This window comes from Jaculus jaculus, chromosome 1 (genome assembly GCF_020740685.1).
Source record: "Jaculus jaculus isolate mJacJac1 chromosome 1, mJacJac1.mat.Y.cur, whole genome shotgun sequence".
NCBI classification, from domain to species: domain Eukaryota; kingdom Metazoa; phylum Chordata; class Mammalia; order Rodentia; family Dipodidae; genus Jaculus; species Jaculus jaculus.
The window spans coordinates 31,168,121-31,190,144 of record NC_059102.1 but is presented as its reverse complement, the minus strand read 5'-3'; the positions used below and the strand labels follow the sequence as shown (position 1 = coordinate 31,190,144).

At 51.5% G+C, this 22,024-nt stretch overlaps 1 protein-coding gene across 2 annotated transcripts in view; it reads left to right on the top strand.

Moving 5' to 3' along the window:
* Neurl1 (neuralized E3 ubiquitin protein ligase 1) overlaps positions 1-22,024 on the top strand; it is a 97,432-nt gene that overhangs the window by 59,348 nt on the left and 16,060 nt on the right. For both annotated transcript variants that reach the window (XM_045142197.1, XM_004659378.2), the window contains exons 2-3: positions 14,183-14,424; positions 14,767-15,088. In XM_045142197.1, coding sequence (XP_044998132.1) covers positions 14,183-14,424; positions 14,767-15,088 — 564 coding nt within the window. The remainder of the gene's footprint in view (positions 1-14,182; positions 14,425-14,766; positions 15,089-22,024) is intronic.

Genomic DNA, 22,024 nt, shown 5'->3' with positions numbered 1-22,024 from the left:
ACGGCGATGTCCCTGTGGCCGAGGGCGGAAGGCAGGAGGATCTGTGTGGAGAGGAACTTGGCTGTGGAGGTGATGAGCCTGCCTGCTTCCTGCCACTCTCCTTCCCCTTCCACGTCACGCTGGACCCACTCAGTGTTCCAAGGGACCTTGCTGTGTGCATGGCTGGGTGCTGGCATGAGCCCCATGCTGGGCCATAATAGCTAGTGTGTATAGAAATGAGTGCCTGCCACCCGGTCATTTCAGGTGGAAGGAAGGGCAGGATAGACAGGGCCCAGTAAGCTGTGTGGGGGGTCAGGGAAGAGCCTTGGTGCAGTATGACACCTCTGAGTTCAGAGCCCAGGTATGTGACCTTGACAAGTCATTAGTTCTCAGAGGCTGTTTACCGGCCTGTGAAACAGGACTATGAATGCTGCATTGTCTGTTGCTGACGACAAGCTACCCTAAAACTTTAGTGGCTCGAAACTGCAAATGTTTAACTGTCTCGCAGTTTCTGTGGTCTGGAGTCCTGGCACGGTTCCCCTGGGTGCCTCTGGCTTCTCAGCTCCCATGAGGGTACCGTTGTTGGCTGGGACTGCAGCCTCATCTGAAGGCTTGTCTGGAGGTTAGCCAGATGTGGTCATCCCCACATCTGCCTACGGCCATGGCAGCGGGTCCCCCCAGAGGGGACTATTCCAGAGGGGCCAGAGGGAGAACCAGCGCGGAAGTGACAGTCTTTTTTGTTTTCTTTCTTCCTATCTTTCTCTCTCATTTTCTCTTCGACACGTGTGTGTAACACATCCACGTCCTTTCAAGACACGGGCATTAATTGGTCTGGAACTTACCTACTAGGCTACATGTCTGCCCCCAGCGCTGGCATTACAGGTGTGTGCTGCTACACCGTGCTTGCAAGGCAAGCACTTGACCTACTGAGCACTGTCTTCTCAGCTCCATGGAGTGACAGTCTATCTGCAGCCCAGTCTTGGGCGTGACACACCATTGCTGCAGCTGTATTCGACTCTAGAAGCCCACACAGAAGGGAAAGGGGCCACACAAAGGCAGGAAGTCCAGGAGGTAGGTGAGGAGTCTGGAACTAAGCTCTGAGTGGTTCTCCCACATATATCTATGTTTCCGGGTTTGGGCCAATGACATGGGATCAATATGAAAGCCATCTTGGGGTGGAGAGATGGCTTCGTAGTCAAGATGCTTTCCTGCAAAGCCATAGGACCTTGGTTTGATACCCCAGGACCCACACAAGCAAGATGCACAAGGTAGCACATGCATCTGGAGTTATTTTATAGTGGCTGGAGGCCCTGGCATGCCCATTCTCTCTCTCTTTCTCTCTCTCTCTTCCCCTCCTTCCCTCTTTCTTTCAAATAAATAAACAAAAATAAAAATATTTAAAGGTATCTTCTGTAAGAATTAGTAGGAGAATCAAGGAGAATCAATCCTCATGGAGGTGACACTGCCAAATTTGTTTATCCAGGAAGGATAAAACCCCACATTGAGGAGGAGGAGGAAACTTTCCAGCATCCTTCCTTCAGGCCCCCACCTTTCACAAGAATCAACATTCCTGTTGACCCAATACAAAGCAGCCTCAATAGTGGTCATCTCTTAAACAATGAAGGCTGAAGTCTCTGGCCTGGGACCCAAACCTAGTCACATTTCTTCCTGTGCCAACCTTTTTATTTTCTATATCCTTCTACTCTGTATGCTCCTCCACCACGCATACCAGTGTATCGCTTTGAAATTCAAGTCAACCTTGCCCAGGTTCTCATTCAGCCAGCCGCTCTGCCAGAACATCACATGAGCTGCCTCCAGCTCAGTTTCTAATAAAGTACTTTTTCCTCATAAGCCGAGCCGCTACAGTCCAAACTTCTCTTTACCTTTTGATCTTTTAAACTCTTACCAGAATGGCCTGTTAAGCTCTGCTCACAGCACGTAAAGCTTCTGTAGTCCCAAGTTCCAAATCCTTTCATATTCCTCCTGCAAACCAGTTCCAAAGACTAAAAACCATATGGTCAGGCTTTTCACAGCGACAGCTCCACTTCTCAGTACCAGTTTTTATGTAGCAGTTATCTTCTTGCTGCTGGGGGGAAAAAAAAACACACAACCGGAAGCAGCTTATGGAAGCAAAGGGTTTATTTTCATGTTATAGTTTTAAGGAGAATTTTCGTCATGGCAGGAAAAGCACATCAGGAGCAGATAGCCAGACATCACAACTCTATAGCGTCAGGGAAGAATCCAGAGAGTGCTCTAGCTAGTGCTGGAAAATGGGGCTGGACTTAAAATCCCACAGCATGACCCCAGTGACACACCTCCTCCCTCAAGGCTCCACCTCCCAAAGGCTCCACATCTGAGGGTTAAGCACGAGGCTTAACCACAAATGTATGAGTCTATGGCAAACATTTTACATCCAAATCACCACAGAGCCTGTGCGCTCAAATGCTGGCCAAGCTGCAGAATTACTGTACGACTTTAGACAAGGTGCTTTGCCCTTCTGGACCTTGAGTAGAAGCTGATCATGGCTGCCTTTCTCATTTATCCAGCCATTGTGAGATCTGGTGAGTGCACAAATGCAAAACAGTTGTGCAAATTTTAACACCTGGCTCCAACATAGGTCTTTTTTTAAAAATTATTTATTTATTTATTTGAGAGCGACAGACACAGAGAGAAAGACAGATAGAGGAAGAGAGAGAGAATGGGCGCACCAGGGCTTCCAGCCTCTCAAACGAACTCCAGACGTGTGCGCCCCCTTGTGCATCTGGCTAACGTGGGACCTGGGGAAGCGAGCCTCGAACCGGGGTCCTTAGGCTTCACAGGCAAGCGCTTAACTGCTAAGCCATCTCTCCAGTCCCCAACATAGATCTTTAAAAAAATAGGGCTGGAGGAATGGCTTAGCAGTTAAGGCATTTGCCTGCAAAGCCAAAGGACCCTAGTTCGATTCCTCAGGACCCATGTTAGCCAGATGCACAAAGGGGCACACGTGTCTGGCGTTTGTTTGCAGTGGCTGGAGGTCCTGGCATGCCCATTTTCTCTCTCCCCTTTCTCTGCCAAATAAATAAATAAAAGCAATAATTACAAGAGGAAATATTTGCTCATTTCAGTTTGGCACAGGAAGAAATGTGACTAGGTTTGGGTCCCAGGCCAGAGACTTCAGCTGTCATTGTGAAAGAGATGGCCACTATTGAGGCTGCTCTGTACTGGGCCTACAGGAATGCTGATTCTTGTGAAAGGTGGGGGCCTGAAGGAAGGATGCTGAAAAGAGTTTCCTCCTCCTCCTCCAAGTGGGGTTGTATCCTTCCTGGATAAACAAATTTTGCAGTGTCACCTACCTGGTACTGGTTTGGGAATCTTAAGATGCAGGAAATAGAGGGTCATGAAGTACAAGATGGTTCTAGAGGTGCTGCTGAGGCTTGGTGCTGTGAGGCAGGGTTGAAATCTCTGTACGGAAACCATGTGGGGAGGGTATGACATACAGCTGTGAAGATTGACTGTGGATTGCAATGGAGACTCCAGAATGTTGGAGATGCCAGGACTATGGGATGGCCACCAAGAAAAGCTGCTGGATTGGGACGGATTCATCCAGGGAAGGGATGCACAGCTAGAAGGGAAGGGTTGCACAAAGCTGTAGTAGGATTTGATGTTTGCCCTGCTGATTTTCTATCTTGCATTGGTCCAGTGTTTCCTCCCTGTGCCCCCGTTCCTCCTTTCTGGAAAAGGAATATATACTATACTCTGTGGTGCTGTGTGCTGGGAGTATGTGACTTGTGTTTTGACTTTACAGGGCTCACAGTTAAGAGACGGTCTTGAGTCTTAGATGAGACTTTGGACACGTGAACAGTGTTGAGACTGCTCTATGGGGACTTTTGAAGTTGGAATGAATGCATTTTGCATCCTAGGATGACCACGAGTCTGTGGGGTCCAGGGGTAGAATGTGGTTTGAATGTGAAATGTCCCCCATAGCTTCATGTGTTTGTGATGAAGCCTCATGCTTAACTCCTTCCCCCGATGGTGGGGGCGGGGAGGTCCTTTGAGAAGTGGAGCCCTGCTGGAGAAGGTGTGTCACTGGGGCGGGTCTTGAGACTTACTCGTCCAGCCCCTCGGGGTGTTTAGAGCTCGTGCTCTGTGCTTATTCCCTGCTGCTTGTGCAGATGTGATGTCCAGTGTTCTGCTCTGTGATGACACTTCCCCTTGAAACTGTAAGCAGGAAGTGAATCCTTTCCTGGCATCAGCTGCTTCTGGTCAGGTGTTTTGTCCCAGCAGTGGGAAGGCGACTGACTGCCACAGGGGCTGGTCTCCAGCGCTCAGGCTCCTTGCTGTGCCACACTATCCAGAAGTGAGACAAGCCTCCCTCAGGAGATGAAGATGACAAGGCCAGAGCTGGAGGGATGCTTAGCAGTTAACATGTTTGCCTGCAAAACCAAAGGACCCAGGTTCAATTCCCCAGGACCCACAGCCAGATGCAGAAGGGGGCGCATGTGTCTGGAGTTCATTTGCTGTGGCTGGAGGCCTTGGTGCACCCATTCTCTCTCTTTCTCTGTCATAAATAAATAAATAAGTAATTTTTAAAAAAGGCAAGGCCAGCACTGGCAGACAAGAGACCAAGGTTCAGAACAAGGTGCTGTCAAGAGAAACAGGACTCAGCTGGAGAGACTTTTCGGAGGTGTAAGTGTGGCAGGAGGAAGAGGTTGAGCAAAGGCTGTGGGGATGGGAATGCGTAGGGTCATACAACTTGGAATAATCCTAAGCGTGATAGCAACTGCCATCTGAATTTTATCTACATCCTGTTGGATCTTCACAGGATTCTCATGAAGAAGGCCTGCTGTGACCCCATTTCACAGATGAGAAAAGTGAGGCTCTCAGCATTATCCATTCAGGACAGAGAGGCTGGGTTTGGAGATAGCCAGGCCCTGGTTCAGATCTGGGCTCTGCATTCTTGTTGGGTGACTTCAAGTGTAACTTCTAAGGGTCTGCGTTCTATAAGTGGCACAGCTCTACATCAAGACTAGCTCTTCTTCTCTCCCTGCATCTCCTTGGCAGCTCTACCAGGGCACTGAGCTCCAGGAAGACCTTGGTGGGGCCATGGAGAGGTCATTCTGGAGGCCCGTGTTGTATACATGCACAGGCATCTCCCCTGGGACCCTGCGAGGGGCAGGAATGTGATCTGGAGCTCAGTGGGGGTCAGCCCGAGGGTAGCCAGGCCTTTGTTGGCAGCTGTTGAATGCCAAGGAGGACCAGGCCCTGGGGGAGTCTCCACCCACTCAGCAGCAGCCCAACTGAGGCTCCCAGAAACGTGTAAACCTGTCACTAACGGGCCCTCCCTTGGACCTCTGCAGAACGGAGGCTCCATCTGGCCCTCTGCGCTGGGGAGTGGTTGTATAGCCCCTGCCCACCACCCTGAGGCCCTTGGCTGGGGCTGCAGGCGCCTGCTTGGGCACAACCGGTTTCCATGCACCTAGTGTCCTAGACTCCTGGAGAGATAAATTCTAGTATTAGATGCAGAGAAGGGCAAAGGACATGACATTGGAAGACCAGGGTTCAAATCCCAGTTCTGCCTCCTAGTTGGTGTGTGACCTCAAGCAAGTTATTGAATCTCAACTGACTCGTCCACAAAATGGGGACCTAAAGGTGTTGTAATTTATGTCACAGTGCTGGAAGGGAGCCACGCAGCACAGCATAGGGAAGCACCCCCTCTCTCGAGATGCCCCCTCTCAGTCCTTGGTGCCAGAAGCGTGTGTAGAACAATTTTCATTTTCTTCTCTCCCTGACCATCCCCGTGGACGTTCATGTCAACTGACCTGGAGCGAGGGGAAGCGCGGAGCGCACGGTGGCAGTCATGTCACTCAGGGCCTCCATGCTGTCCTCCTGAGTCGCACCATGCACAGTGTAGTCGATAAGAACAGCCCTTGCGGAAGCTTGAGTGGCTTCACGTGGTGGCACTGGCCCTTTCAGAAGAGAAGTGACGAGGCCTGAATTAGGGCTCTAACACAAGCGTGGTGGACAAGCGGGACCAAACCCAGGCATGCTGATGTGTGGGGGGTGGAGTGTTCAGTAACTCCCCGAATACTAAAAGCATGCGAAGGGCAGGTCAGGGGCTCAGCTGGGGGCTGCCGAGTGGCAGGAGCCCAAGGTTAGGGGGGACCAGGAGATGACCTAGAGGCCAGAGAGATGGCTGTGGTGTCGGTCACGCCGCCAGCTCGAGTTCAGAGAAAAGGGGCTGGAGGTGTCTCTGTGGTTGTCTTGGGGACCACACTAAGGATAGGAGGAGCAAGCCAGGACGCTGTATTCCCTGAAATCTCAGCTACCGAGAAACTTGTGTCTCCTCCCCTGCAGGGCAGGGCTAGCCCTTGTCCCACTTCGCAGATGTGGAGGGGACCTGCAGGTAAGGGTTAGGGTAGTAAGTCCAACTTGACCCAACTTGGTTTTGGGGGCCTCCCGTAAGATGGTCCAAATCCTATGTTCTGCCTGGGGCCAAATGATAAGGGTTCCTTGAGGGCTAGAAATTCCAACCTCTCTTCCTGTCATCTTCAGGGACTTGTGGGTTGCTGGTGTGTGTGTGTGTGTGTGAGAGAGAGAGAGAGAGAGAGGGTGGGGGGGAAGGTCCTGATATGTATCCTTGCCTAGCTTGGTGCTCACGGTGGAGCCCAGGCTGACCTTGAACTTGCTGCAGTTCTCCTTCCGCAACCTCCTGAATTTTAGGATTACATGGCACCACCATGCCCAGCTTGCCGGCGCTTTTGAATCGAAGTCTAGCGTCTGTGCACTAAAAGTCATCACTTGGAAGTGTATTGGAAGCTAGGTGTTGCCTTTCCCCCAGTGTCGCCCGCATGCCACAGGCTTCCTTTTGTGTTGGCTTCTGTCACTCAGCATGAGTTTGAGCTCCTGCGCTTTTCCCTCAGAGCAGTAGTCACTGTGTGGCACATCCGATGCACCTATCCTTTCACCAGCAGAAGCACTGAGTAGTTTCTAGTGTGGAGAGGCTGTGACTCAACCTGCTCTACGGTGTGTTCAGGTCATGGTGTGGCCATGGTTTTGCTTCTCTTGGGAGAATAGCCAGAACCGTCAGTGCTCTGCTGTATGGAGCCTTTGGCCCTCAGACAGACTGCCAGCCTGCTTTCCACAGGGTTCAGCTGCGTCCCACCAGCAGTGTCCGAGGGCATTGTGTGCGTGTTGCACACTTGTGATCATGGAGGTAGTACGACGCAATACAGCCTGCTGCTCGTTGTGCTCTGTGGCATGGTTTTAGTGGCAGAAAGGGTTTTTTTTCATAGTTTACAAGTAGTGACTATATTTTAAATCCTTAATTTTTTTTTTTTTTTTCTGAGGTAGTGTCTTACTGTAGTCCAGGCTAACCTGGAATTCATTATGTAGTCTCAGGGTGGCCTTGAACTCATGGTGATCCTCCTACCTCTGCCTCCCAAGTGCTGGGATTAAAGGCGTGTGCCACCATGCCTGGCTAAGAAAATCTTTAAAAATTTTTAAAACATATTTTATTTTTAGTTCTTTATTTGAGAGAGAGATACAGAAATAGGGAGAGAGACAGAAAGAGAATGGGCATACTAGGGCCTCTAGCTACTGCAAACGAACTTCAAATGTGTGTGTCATCTTGTACATCTGGCTTACGTGGGTCCTGGGGAATTGAACCTGAGTCCTTTGGTTTTACAGGCAAGTGCCTTAACCACTAAGCTATCTCTTCAGCCCCTCCCCCCACCAGGTTTTTACTTATTTATATGCCAGGTCCTCTGGCCACTGCAAACAAACTCTAGATATACACCACTTTTTGCATCTGGCTTTATATAGATACTGGGGAGTTGAACCTGGACTGGCAAGCTTTGCAAGCAAGCACCTTTAACCATTGAGCAAGCTCACCAGCCCAAACACAGTTTTATTATTATTTTGTTTTTCGAGCTAGGGACTCACTCTACCTCAGGCTGATCTGGAATTCACTATGTAGTCTCAGGTTGGCCTCAAACTCATGGTGATCCTCCTACCTCTGCCTCCCAAGTGCTGGGATTAAAGGCTTGTACCACCAAGTCCAGCTTGAAGACAATATTTTAACATGCACTTAAAAATGTATCCCTGGGGGCTGGAGAGATGGCTTAGTGGTTAAGGCGCTTGCCTGAGAAGACTAAGGACCCAGGTTCAATTCTCCAGGTCCCATGTTAGTCAGATGCACAAGGTGACACATGCATCTGGAGTTTGTTTGCAGTGGCTAGAGGCCCTGGTGTGCCCATTATCTCTCTGTGTCCCTGTGTATCTAATAAATAAATAAATAAAATGATAAAAATTTTAAAAATGTATCCCTGGGGGCTGGAGAGATGGCTTAGCAGTTAAGGCACTTGCCTGTGAAGCCTAAGGACCCAGGTTCAATACCCCAGTATCCACATGAGCTAAATATACATGGTGGTGCAGGCATCTGGAGTTTGTTTGCAGTGGCTGGAGGCCCTGGTGTGCCTTCTCATTCTCTCCCTCCCTCTCACATAAATAAATAATAAATAAATAAATAAATAAATATTTTTTAAAAATGGATCTCTCAGTGGGCATAGTGATTCACTCCTGTAATTCCAGAACGAAGCAGGAGGATCACTGTAAGTTCAAGGCCACCTGGGCTACATCACAAGACCCTGTTTTTGTGTGTGTAGGTGTGCATGCACGTGTGCCTGTGGAGCTCAGGGATTGACGTCAGGTGTCCTCCACTGCGCTCCATCTTTTTTTTGTTGTTTGGTTGTTTTGAGGCAATGTGTCTTGCTAAATATGATGTGGCTAGACTGGCTAGTCAGCCAGCCCTAGGCATCTTCCTGTCTCTTCCTACCCAGTGCTGGGGTTATGGGAATACTTACATGCTCAGCTTGTACATGGGTGCTGGGGATGCGAACTCAGGTCCTCGTGCTTATACCGAGCCATCCACTGAGCCATCTACCCAGACAACTGTATATATATCTTGTATATCAAACCCATGATTTTCTAGTTATTAATGCGTAATGACTAGTGACACAGTTCTGGAGTCAGATTGTGGGTTTCATTCCAATATCTTATCTATTTATCTACCTACCTACCTACCTACCTATCTGTCTGTGTATCTATATATCATCTATTTATTTTTTAAGAGATTTTAAAAAGTACTTATTTAATTGAGAGAGAGAGAGGAAGAGGCAGAGAGAAAGAGAATGGGCGCGCCAGGGCATTCAGCCACTGCAAACGAACTCCAGATGCATGCACCGCCTTGTGCATCTGGCTTACGTGGGTCCTGGGGAATCGAATCAGAGTCCTTAGGCTTCGCAGGCAAACGCCTTACCCACTGAGCCATTTCCCCAGCCCCTACCTATTTATTTTTGCTTGCTCTGTGGACATGGACAAGCCATTTATTCTCTTTAAGGCTCAGAACTGTCATTAGTAAAATGGGTTGATAGAACCTCTCCCTCCCACACGTGCGGCAAGGATGAGGCTGGTGAGTGTATGGAAAGCCCCTGTTCTGAGTTTGTCACACACAAGCTCTAGACTAATGCTGCCATCATTATTAGATGTGTATGGCACACCTGGGATGGGTGTGTGTTTTATGTGTATTGCTTTGTTACAACCGTGTGTGCATGAATACATGTTTGTGTGTGCTGTACCTATGTGATTGTGGGTTCCTGGGCTCGGGAATGAGGGAATAAATCCTTCTTCTTCCTGTGTCGCCAGGGGTCAGGCTTGTCCTTACATCACTGCAGGTGGTGTGTGTGTGTGTGCACGCGTGTGCACGTGCGTGTGTGTGCACTCCCACAATGGATCTTCTGGAGGTCACATGTGCCCCTAGAACTAGGGTCCCCTACACCCACCTTTCTGCCTGCTTTCCTGTCAGCCAGGGTGAGGGCTGTGCTGTCCGGTCCCTGGATAGCAGAGAGTCTGTGCCACTGGGCCCTTCCCGTGGAGAGAAGCACTGACGAATGTCTCTCCATTGGCCTTGTGTGTCTCCACCATGGGCTCAGAGCCAGTGTTTTCTGGACTTTTGCCCAGTTCCCCAGAACCCCAACTGAGATGGGTAGGAAGCTCTGAGTGTAGCCTGGGTCAGCAGCTGGGCTCAGCGCATTTTATAAACTGGCCCTTAGCAAGGCGTGGCGGTGCCTGCACGTGGGAGGCGGAGAGAGGTAAGAGGGTAACTGTGAGTTTGAGGGCAGCCTGGACTACAGAGCGAGTTTCAAGTTAGCCTGGACTAGAGTGAAACCTTACTTCGAAGGAAAAAAATAAAGAAAAGAAAAGAAAAAACGAACAGGGGCTGGAGAGATGGTTCAGTGGTTAAAGGAACTTGATTGCAAAACCTGATGGCCTGGGTTTGATTCCCATACCTACGTAAAGCCAGATGCACAAAGTGGCGCATGTGTCTGGAGTTCATTTGCAGCACTAGGAGGCCCTGGTGAAACTATTCGCTCTCTTTCAAACAAATGCATACAGACATAAATAAACTTTTTTAGGGCTGGAGAGATGGCTTAGCGGTTAAGCGCTTGCCTGTGAAGCCTAAGGACCCCGGTTCGAGGCTTGATTCCCCAGGACCCACGTTAGCCAGATGCACAAGGGGGCGTATGTGTCTGGAGTTCGTTTGCAGTGGCTGGAGGCCCTGGCATGCCCATTCTCTTTCTCTCACTATCTGCCTCTTTCTCTCTGTATGTCTGTCGCTCTCAAATAAATAAATAAAAGTAAACAAAAAAATTTAAAAATAAATAAATAAATTTTTTTAAATGGCCTTGTTAAGATGCAGCTGTCATTTGCTGTACCCACGTGTTTCAGGTGTATGATGTAGCGGGTTTTAATGCATATCCATGCAGTCACCCCCACAGTCAGGATAATGGACTTCCCCCAATCATTACCTCATATTCCTTGGTGATCCCCTCCCACCATCTAAGGTATCCTTTTATCTTAGCTGCCTAAAAAAAACAAAAAAAAAACCAAAAAAAACCAACAACACAGGATTTCACTATGTAGGCCAGGCTTTACCTGAACTCATGATCTTCCTGCCTCAACCTCTCCAATGCTGGGATGATAGGTATGTGCCACCAGCCTTGGCTTACTTCCTGGAATTTGATAAAGATGAAACAGGGTGGAAAAAGAAGAAAGGCTGTGGTGGGAACCTCTCAGCCTGGGCCCCGCACGTGCTCCGTGGACTGTGGACTCATGGACACAGTCTTATTTCACCCGCCTCCACTGTCTCACCATTCACCCATGTCTCTAGTCCTATCAGCAGTTGATAGCTTTACACTGCTTAGTACTAATCCACTGAACAGAGATGCTAGTTTGTAATTCATTCACACAGCAGCTGTTCTATTCTGTTTTGAGACAGGGCCTCTCACTGACCCAGAGCTCGCCACGTAGTCTAAATTGGCTGGCCCATGAGCCCCATGGATGTGCCTATCTCTTATTTCCCCAGTGCTGGCATCACAAGTGTACCATGCTGCCTGGCATTTTTATGTGGGTTCTGGGGGTTGAATTCGGGTTTTCATGTTTTACTGACGACTATCCCCCACAGCCCCTAGGCTAACATTTAAAAAAAACATTTATTTATTTATTTATTGATTGATTGATAACTTCCATGATTGTAAACAATATCCCATGGCAATTCTCTCCCTCCCCTCCCCCCACTTTCCCCTTTGAACCTCCACTCTCCATCATATCCCCTCCCCCCCCCCAATCAGTCCCTCTTTTATTTTGATGTCATGATCTTTTCCTCCGATTATGATGGTCTTGTGTAGGTAGTGTCAGGCACTGTGAGGTCATGGATATCCAGGCCATTTTGTGTCTGGAGGAGCATGTTGTAAGGAGTCCTACCCTTCCTTTGGCTCTTACATTCTTTCTGCCACCTCTTCTGCAACAGACCCTGAGCCTTGGAAGGTGTGATAGAGATACTGCAGTACTGAGCACTCCTCTGTCACTTCTTCTCAGCACCATGGTGCCTTCTGAATATTTTATTTTTATTTATTTATTTGAGAGAGGAAACAGGCAGAGTGAGAAAAAGAGAGAGAGAGAGAGAATGGACATGCCACAGCTTCCAACCTCTGCAAACGAACTCCAGATGCATGCATCACCTTGTGCATCTGGCTTATGTGGCTTCTGAGGAATCAAACTGCAGTCCTTTGGCTTTGCAGGCAAGCGCCTTAACCACTAAGCCATCTCTCCAGCCCCTAGGCTGACATTTTTTTAAACCAAGATATAGACTCTTTCTGAGACCAGCCTGAGCCCCATAGGTACTTTTTCTGTACAGGATACCTGAAACCAGTGCCTGACCATTCCCTGACCTGAGGTGACCCTCCATCTTCCGCACACTCCAGAGGCCACTCAGGAAGCCTCCCTCAAGTGTCTGGGAGCTCCTGAGTGATTCCAGACCTAATGGCCTGATGACTGTCAGAGCCCTTGCACCGTCGGGCAGTTCCAGAATGTCTTGTGTTCTTGGAGAGGGCAAGGCAAGCCTTCCTTGTGCCATCCTCACCTCAGGCCTGGCACACAGAAAGCTGTGCAGAGAGGCCTGGGGGCATAGTCATGGGGTTACAGCTGGCGCTGGGCTGTGGAGCTCGGTGTCTGGGGCCCTCAAGAGAAGAGGGACAAACAGATGCAAACCAACAAGGCCTGGCAGAGGCTTGTCCTCCCCGGCTTCCGGAGGTGCCCTCACGCTCCCTGGCTCCAAAGCCTGCTAGAGCGTACAGCCCATGCAGGCCTGATACTGACTATATCCTTGCATCGCTGAGTTTCTGTCTCTGAGGGACTAAAGTCAGAAACACCTCAGAAGGTGTCTGTCACATCTTGAGGCTCTCATTCCTGTGCCTCCTTCTGTCCTGTCCTCCATGGCCATTTGCTCAAGATGACAGGATGATTCTACTTCCTGTAGGACTGATGGGAACAGGTCCTGGGGGAGACGTGCCCTGGCTTCTAAATCAGGTAGTGGTGCCACCTAGCTGTTGGTGCTAGGACAGAGGCTACCCACTGTGCCTGTGGAGGGAAGTGTTACCCCCAAGGTCACCTGATCAGTCAGTGGCAAAGAAGCCGCCAGAGATACCTGATCCTGCAATCTTTCTTCCCACTGTTCGTCTCCTGGATGTCACCTATGCATTTTTAAAGCACCTGCTCCTCCCCAGCCTGCCCCGTCCTCTGTCCCACTTGAGCAGCGCTGTCTGTGGAAGACGGTGCCACGCCTTTGTCTGTCACCCCGAATGCTACTGGCAAGGACAGTGTCGTGCAGGATGAAGCTTGAGGTGCAGTGGATGGCTCTGAGGGAATAAATTGATGAGCGTGACACTGGGACTCGCATTGCCCCCACTGGCCACACGCCTGCCGTTCACCCGACTGCACCAGCCTGGCTCTAAGGCTGCCTTGTCCTGTCTCCCTCCTCTGGAGGCCTTACTGAGAAACGGGCTGTCTGTGGTCCTCTGGGTGCTGACCACTGTGTGCCATTTGGGGTAGTGATTTCCATCCACGTCTGTGTCCCATCAGGGTCTGTTGGTTTCAGGAACAACAGGATCTGTGAATGTTCATGACAGCCCCACTAGTGCCAAGGACAGAGTTTGGTATTCAGTAGGGAGATAATGAATATTTGTGAATAAGGTAAACGGATGAATAAGTCTGTGGAGATGGCACAGTGGTTAAAAGCATTTGCTGCTCAAGCCCGGTGAGCAGAGCTTTGCTCCCCAGGACCCATGTAATCCAGACACAAGTAGTATACGTGATTGTAATCCCGAAGTGCGCCCACAGCAGAGAATCCCAAAGCTCACAGGCCAGCTATTCTGGTATTCACAGGGACAGACAAGAGAGACTCTGTCTCAAGGTGGAAGTTGAGGGCTGACACCCCAAGGGTGTCCTTTGACCTCCACACACACACTATGGTATGCACACACACACACACCAACACACACTACGTACACATACACATACACACATTCACGGTCGCATAAAATTATATGGGTAAATAAAAACTGAAGGTGGGGCTGGAGAGATTGCTCAATGGTTAAGGAGCTTTCCTGCAAAGCCAAATGACCTAAGTTCGATTCCACAGTACTCACATAAAGCCAGATGCACCAAGACACGCATGTGTCTGCAGTTATTTTGCAGCGAGGCCCTGGCATACCCATTCTCTCTGTCTCTCTTTTCTCTCTACCTCTCTCTGTTTGCAACTAAATATCTATAACTATCCCAGCTGTTGGCCCTATTAAGCCCTCTAACACTGTGGCCCATTCCTTTGCAGACTCTATCGGGGGCCCCTTCCAAGTCACCTCCCACAGATGCCACCACAAGCAGAAGCACTGCCCGCCGGTGCTGCCCAGCGGGGGGCTCCCGGCCACACCACTGCTCTTCCACCCGCACACCAAGGGCTCCCAGATCCTCATGGACCTCAGTCACAAGGCTGTCAAGAGGCAGGCCAGCTTCTGCAATGCCATCACCTTCAGTAACCGCCCGGTGCTCCTCTACGAGCAAGTCAGGCTGAAGGTGGGTCGTCCCCTCTCCACTCCTGCCTCTGACCTCCCTGCGGCCAGGGCCTGCTGTTTCCTCTACCAGCCCCCACCCCCGCTCCTTTCCACGGTTACACTCCTCTCATCTACTCCTCTCCCAGCCTTCCTGGGTGACAAGGAAAGAGATGGGGTGGGAGTGGCCTTTACCACCCTGTAGGAAGGCCCCAGGGAAAAGCAGGAGCTGAGTGGTAAGTGAGCCAGGTGTGTGGGACACCCCCAGGAGTCTGCGGAGGGTGGTCTGCAGAGAGGGACTGCTCCCTTCTCCATCGTCGGACCGAGGAGGAGCTCCTGGGCTGAGGCCACTCACCTCTGCCACCAGATCACCAAGAAGCAGAGCTGCTGGAGTGGGGCCCTGCGGCTGGGCTTCACGAGCAAGGATCCATCACGCATCCACCCCGACTCGCTGCCCAAATACGCCTGCCCTGACCTGGTGTCCCAGAGTGGCTTCTGGGCCAAAGCACTGCCTGAGGAGTTTGCCAACGAGGGCAACGTCGTTGCTTTCTGGGTGGACAAGAAGGGCCGTGTCTTCTACCGCGTCAACGACTCCGCCGCCATGCTCTTCTTCAGCGAGGTCCGCACGGCTGGCCCGCTCTGGGCCCTAGTGGATGTGTACGGCCTCACGCGGGGTGTCCAGCTACTAGGTGAGTGTCACCCCCAGTCCCTTAGGGATGGGCTGCGGTTCTCAGTGTTTAGGCGTTGGGATTGACCCTGCTCAGTCCCATCAGGCATGGGCGCCTTTGGTAGCAGCTCCAGGGCTCAGGGGGGTCCCAGGGACAGCAGCTCTGGGGCCCTGACATGAGCTGCAGAGCTCCCCGTCTCCTGGCCACAGCTTTGGAAAGTGGAGATGACCCTTTAGGTTGTCTTCTGAGGAGGGCACTGCTTGCACCGTTAGATGTGTTCGGGGCTGTGGGACTGGAGAAAGCTTTGGCCATCAGCCCAGGAGTGTGTCCTGTTAATCACAGTGACCACTGTTTATGGAGGGCTGGATACTTCTCGTAGCTGTCCTGGGACGCAGACTCCATCAATGGAGGTTGATTCTCCCAGGGGAGAGTGGCAGAGCCAATCCTTGGCATGTCGTCAGCCCAGCACCAAACCAGCCCTTGGCCTGCAGCCTACCCTGGCACCTGGGCTCCAGTGCTGCCTTCTGTAGGCATGGCTGAAGAAGAGATGGCAGAGAGGAGCAGGAGGCAGGACGCGGGCAGAGACCCTTCTCGCAGCTTCCAGGTCTCTGGTCTAAGTTAGGCGCTTGCAGGGGAGGGAGAGGACAAATGGCCCATTGTGGGGCTGCGAGAGGCGCATCAGGAAGTGGACAGAGCACAGGGTTCGGGCCTCCCAGCCACAGCGCCCAGGTGCCAGGGCTGGAGGAACCCAGAGAATCTGACTTCTTTGGCTCCTGCAGTGAGCTGGTGATTGAGATGGGACTGGAACCTGGCCCCCGTCTCCAATCCAGGTCTTTCCCAGCTTGCGATACATGTACACACACATTCAAGCATGTGCATGCACACACGTGGGCCCTGGATACAGAGCAGCCAGGAGCAAGGTGGCTTTGTCTCCAGACGTAAGTCGTGGCTTCTTCCTCTGGAAAATGGGTCACCAGTCGAGAGTATCCAAATATATGCTCAACCAACAGCCGCTCCTTCTAATCCCTCCCTGCTCCCTTCCCTGTGCAGAGAGAAATGCCACCAAGGTAGTTCAAAACCTTCTCTTCCCTCTTCCTTTCTGACTTCAAAGGCTAGAAGTGGTGCATGTTTTCAAAGCACGTTTACTTAAGTGAAAAGACAGTGAAAGTAAAAACAAAGACATGAGTAATCATCAGAAGCCCTTTTTGTCTGCTGAGTTCCAAACATCAGGAGGCTGCTTTTATTATCTAGTAGTTTGGGAACTTTCTGTTTTTCAAGTCAATAAAAGTGTTCCTGCATTCACACTGACACGTTGAGAGCCCAAAACGGGTTGTTCCTAGTGTCAGCCGCTGAAGGGCACCAGGGCTGGCCAGGGCAGTTGGTCTCGCCCACTTCCTCTGTGGACTGGGTGTACCTGCAGGCCTCCACCTGAGCTAGACAGACAGATCCAGCTAGATCCAGGTCCCATTCTGCCAGGTATGGGACTCAGTTGTCCCCATCTGCATTGTGGGGGCAATAATAACTGCTCTCGGGGCCGTTGCTGTGTATATTTATATGTGTTTGCACGCGTGCGTGTGAGGGGAGGATAGAGGTCAATGTCAGATGTCTTCCTCTACCACTTCTCCACCTTGGTCTTTATAAGGCAGGGTCCCACTGAATCTAGAGCTCAGTGACTTGGCTAGACAAGCTAGTCAGCAAGCCCCAGCCTTTCCGCTGACTGCTTCCCCAGCCCTGGGGTGACAGTCATATGCCATTTACCATGGGTTCTAGAGTTCCGAGCCCAATCTTCATGCTTGTGGCAAGCACTTTGCCCTCTGAGTCCTTCTCCCAGCCCCTGTCAAGGCTTTGTAGAAGTCTCAGAGGACAGCCGTTGCACCGTAGTGGCCAGTGGCTGTCAGTCCCCTCTCCCCATCCTGGGAAGACAGCGCTTGACTGTCGTGCTGCCCCGGTGCCCTTGGGGTCTCCCACTTCAAGGTAGGGGGGTCCTAAAGCTTGAGTCTGAGCTCCAGCCTGGCCTTCCTGTACAGCCTCGGTCTTCTCACGTGTGACATGGCTGCTAATCCTGTTCCTCACCTCAGGGCCCTGCCTCTGTAGAAGGCCAAGAATGAATGACTTTCTGCTCTTGAGAGGGTCACAGTCTTGCTGGGTGGAGGTAAAAGATGAAGGAGATTGGGGCAACACTCTTGTTCCTCTCTAAGCAGTGACTAGTTTTTTCCCTTTCTTTCGGTACTGGGGATTGAACCAGGGCCTCATGTATGGTAGGCACGTGTTCTACTACTTTTTATTTTGACACAGGGTCTCACTAAGTTGCCAAGGCTGGCCTTGAACTTTCCATCCTCCCCCCACCCCCCAGCCTCCCAAGTAGCTGGGATTATAGGCCTGTGCTCTTAGGTCTGGTACAGCGTGCCCTTCCTCACGGTGTCCATTGAGGCCCAAAGGCCCAGCTTGAAAGCTGTCTTGTCCCTGAGCCTCCAAATGGAGTTTTCTTCTCCAGCCGTGTGCCCTGCAGGCTGCCCACACTTCTCACAGCGCCATGACCTCACGGTGCCGTAGTCCACTCGCTTTCCCACAGAAGAGGAGGGCTCTGACTGAGGCGCCTGGATGGACCCTGGGCAGCCAGCTCCCTCCCTGGAGGGCCGCACACCTGGCCTGCCAGGCTGCGCTGAGCTGTAGGTGAAAGATGGGAGGGAAGAGCGAAAGGTGGCTGACCGGGAAGGGATCTGTTAGGGATCTGGAGGCTGAAGAAAAGAACAGGTGGGTGGGGCAGAGGAGGACCAGCCCTACCCTCAGACAGTCCTAGGCTCATTGGACAATTAGGGAGGTGAAGTAGGGAATTCTAGACACCACCAGGGCACACCCCAGAGAGGGTAGTAAATTGCTGAGCGCTGTGGTCATAGGATCCTTTCCCTCGGCCCAGACGCTTCCCATCCCCTCAGCTACTTAACCTCGGACAGGAAGGTCTGGAAGGGTGCGTTTTTCATCCCCATTTGGCAGGGAGAAAACTGAGGCCCGTGGAAGGCCTGGCCTGCCCATGTAGGGATGTGGCTGGGCTAGGACTGAACTGGGTGTTCTGTGTTAATAGCAATGCCTTTCCCATTACCCTGAAGCAGGTTTAAGCATAAAAGGAGTCAGAGGAGGCTCAGGTCAGGGAGGATGGAGTCCAGGAAAGGTGAGAATGAAGAACGGCCCTGGTGACATGAGGCCCCTGACCCTCACGCCCTGAGGAGAGCCTAGAGAATAATCTGCAGGGCCCCGCACTGGGGCCAGAGCCTGGGCTGCTGGAGCCAGCCGGCCTGCACCCCGCCCTGACTATACATGGGTACTTCAGCTTCGGATTTCCCAGCAGCCTCCACTGCGCACCCGATAAGGCCCTCGATTCCTATCCTAGTCATAAATCACCATAATCCCTGCCATTTTCAAACACGGATTACGGGCCCAAAAGTCAATTAGCAGATTAAAATAGCTCTTTGGCTTGCTCCTCCTAAATTTATTCATGTGTGTGTGAAAAGAGGAGAGACAGAGGGGTCGGGAAGGCAGAGACAGATGGCGAGGGGGAGGGGAGGGACTCACAAACAACAGCCTCCGAGGGGCCTGGCTGCTGCTCCCTTACCTGCAGTGTTGCCCCTGCCCGCGAGACATGCCCGATGCCCTCAGTACCTTTCTTCCTCTTCCCTCTCCCTCTCCCCATGATGCCCACGATACTACAGCCCCTTTCCCCTCCCTGTCTTTCTTCTGTTTTTTTCTTTCAGTTTTTCAGACAGGCTCTCTACTGTGTAGTGCAGGCTGGATCCTCCCGAATGCTAGGATTACAGGTGAACACCACCAATCCTCAAACATCAGGACCTTTGGTGGCCCTTTTCCCCCTTACCCCATCCCTGTGGCTCCTGTCCCCTGCCTAGCAGCTGTCTTTTCCTCTGTAGAAAGTTACTTGCTGTCCTTCTTGGTGGCTCTGGGGATGGGCCACTCTTTCTTTCCTAGGGTAATTATGCCCCAAAGGGGATCTGGTCTGTAGGGATTTCCTGTTAGGTCTGTCCCTTTGGTCCTATCTTCAGAGCAGAGGCAGCCTGGGTGCCTGACACATTGTGTCCATAGTGATGCACATAGTAGGTGTGCAAGCCAGGCCCCACAGATGAGCTGTTGTCCCCAAAGAAACAGAGGCAGAAACTGGCAACTCACCCTCCTTCACTGTAATCCAAGCCCGCGTGGCTGCCCCTGTCAGAGCCGGCAGGCTGGCTCCAGACCTTCCAGGTCCCTTCCCCATGTGTCAGAGCTCAGCAGCTAACCCGCTTTCCTGTGGGCTCCCTGGCCCAGGCCAGGGCTGGTATCTCCAAGAATAACAGCTTCCTACCTCCAGGAAGAAGGGCCTGCCAGCGACCAAATAAACATGAGTTTTATGGGGTGATTAATACTAAGACAGATAAACTCCTATCCCAATTTCTTGTGGTCTCCTTGCTTCTCTCAGAAATGTTAACTATATATGATGCATAAGGCCTGTAATCTCAGAACTAGGCAGACCGAGGCAGGAGGATTGAAGGTTCAAGACCAGCCTGGGCTAGATGATTCCCTGGTTTAAAAAAAAGAAGAGGAAGAAAAAGAAAAAGAAAGAAAAGTTACCTCAAGAAGAGCTCCTGTGGCCTTGGCAAAGGCTGCTGAGCCCAGAATTTGCTTACAGGGTACTTCTGAGCATCACTATACTTGCCATGGTTTAGACACCCTAAGAAGTTGGGGGAGATAGGATTGAAAACCCAGCTCTTGACCTTGGAGAGTTGGAGAGTTGTTGCCCAAGGGATATGCTATATCATAGCTGTGAGGTGGTCTGTATTTGCTTTTGCCACTAAATATGCCCAAAGTTTACAGCTGGGGTGCAGCTGGGGAGCCATCTGGGAGGTGGTTCCTTAGAAAATGAATGTCAAGTGGGGAATCTCAGGAGGTAAACAGAATGGGGGGCTGTGGGGGACCAAGCTAGGTCAGATTGTGATGTGCCCAGGCTCAGAGGGGAGAAGGAACAGCGCTAAGGAGCCGGTCCTGTCGGGGCTGGGGAAGTAGAAAGGCCGCAGGTGACTTGTGGTGATGAGGTGTGCACGTGTGTGGCTGTGTACCACAGGGGAGGGAGCCTCAAGAGTAGAAAGTTCCAGGAGCTTCTGTGCGGCCTGAGTGTTCACGAGCTGAGGAACTGCGGCTAACAGTGGAGGAGTGACGGTCTGGGTTGGCTGGGGAGGGGTCTGTTCAACCCTGTCAGCTGGTCAGCCTGGGATTCTGACTCCCCAGCTGACCTGGACATGAGGGCAGTGTGAGGAGGCCTGGCGACACGGCAGTGTGGCCGAGACTGAGCCCAGGAGGGCGGACGTGCGGGAGCACGGAGGCTCGTTCCTCGAGAGAACAGCTCCACGTCTGAGTGGGGAAAACCTCACCTGTCCCTTGGGACAGTGACACATGGAGACCAGCTCTGTGGGGCTGCTTCTCCGGGGGTGGGGAGCTCCCTTAGAAGGCCCCAGAGACAAGGTCTTGGGTGAGCTGCTCACAGGTGTACTGAATGTGTGCTGTCCCCAGCCAAGGACAACACCGCCATCTGGGGTTGCTGCTTCCCTGCCTTCGCCAGTGTTCCCTCAGCCTTGGCTGCCGGGCCCAGAGGCCAGGGTGAATGTAAGACTCTGTGCCAGCCTTGGGATGGGGGGGGGAGCAGACAGCTGAGGCTGCTGATTCTGGTTCTTTCCTCTTCAAAACTTCCCCTTTCCATCTCATTTCAAAAGAAAAACAAGGGCTGGAGGGATGGCTTGGTGGTTAAGGCGTTTGTCTGCAAAGCCAAAGGACCCAGGTTCAATTCCCTAGGATCCACGTAAGCCAGATGCACAAGGAGACAGCGGCTGGAGGCCCCGGAGTGCTCATGTGCGTGCGTTCTCTTTCTCCCTCTTTATCTCTGTCAAATAAATACTTAAAACTAAAATATTTAAAAAATAAAAATAAAAACAAGCCGGGTGTGGTAGCACACATCATTAATCCCAGCATTTGGGAAGCGGAGGTAGGAGAATTGCCACAAGGCCATCCTGAGAATACATAGTGAATCCTACCTCGAAAAACAAAACAAAACAAAAAAACAAAAAGAAGAAGAAAAAGAAAAACAAATCAGTCAAGTGTGATGGTGGATGCTTGTGATGATGCCAGCATTTGGGAGGTAGAGGTAGGAGGATCAGGAGTTCTCAAGGCCATCCTCAGCTACATATTGAATTTGAAGCTAGACTGGCTTGTACAAGAGCCCCTGCCCCCTGCAAGACCCTCCCCTTGCCCTTGCTCTTCCTTCTGCTGCAGAAAGTCTTCTAGCCACTTCCTTCAAACCCCCTGCCGCCTGGGGTCCTTCCTCCATTTCTCCTGTGCAGGATGATGAGCCACCCTGACCAGTCTGAGCTAGTACATCCCTAAACAATGTGCATAGAGAACAGTCCTGCACTCCAAGAAGACTGCATACATCCTCTGTGCACAGGGAATGTGTAATTGCCATGGAGCTTCAGGGAGATCTATGACTTCCCCAAAGTCATGCAGTTGGTAGGTACCATTGGTAGAGATGGTTGGAAACAAGAGTCTAGGCTGCATCACTTCCTAGCTACTCCAAGTGCAAGTCCATCTGAGCTCCCTGTTAAGTCTGGACGCCCACCTCTCAGGGTGGACACTGTGGCTCTTAGTGTTTCAGGAAGGGTCAGCTATACATGTTGGACATATCAGGTCACCAAGACCCCAGCAGTCCAAGGAAGGAGTCATGAGATCCCGGGGTTTGCTAATTCAGGTCTGCCTGCCTGCCATTCCCCAAAGGCTCCCAAGGGCTTTCTCTGGCTCCGCCGTCCCAGCACACCCTAGCCCTGCAGCCTGGACTGTTTCACACCTGCAGAAAAGTAAGGCCATGTTTTCACCTAGATTCTCTTTTTGGCTCCAGATGTAGTTCCTGGGGCCTTAATGAGCCTGGGG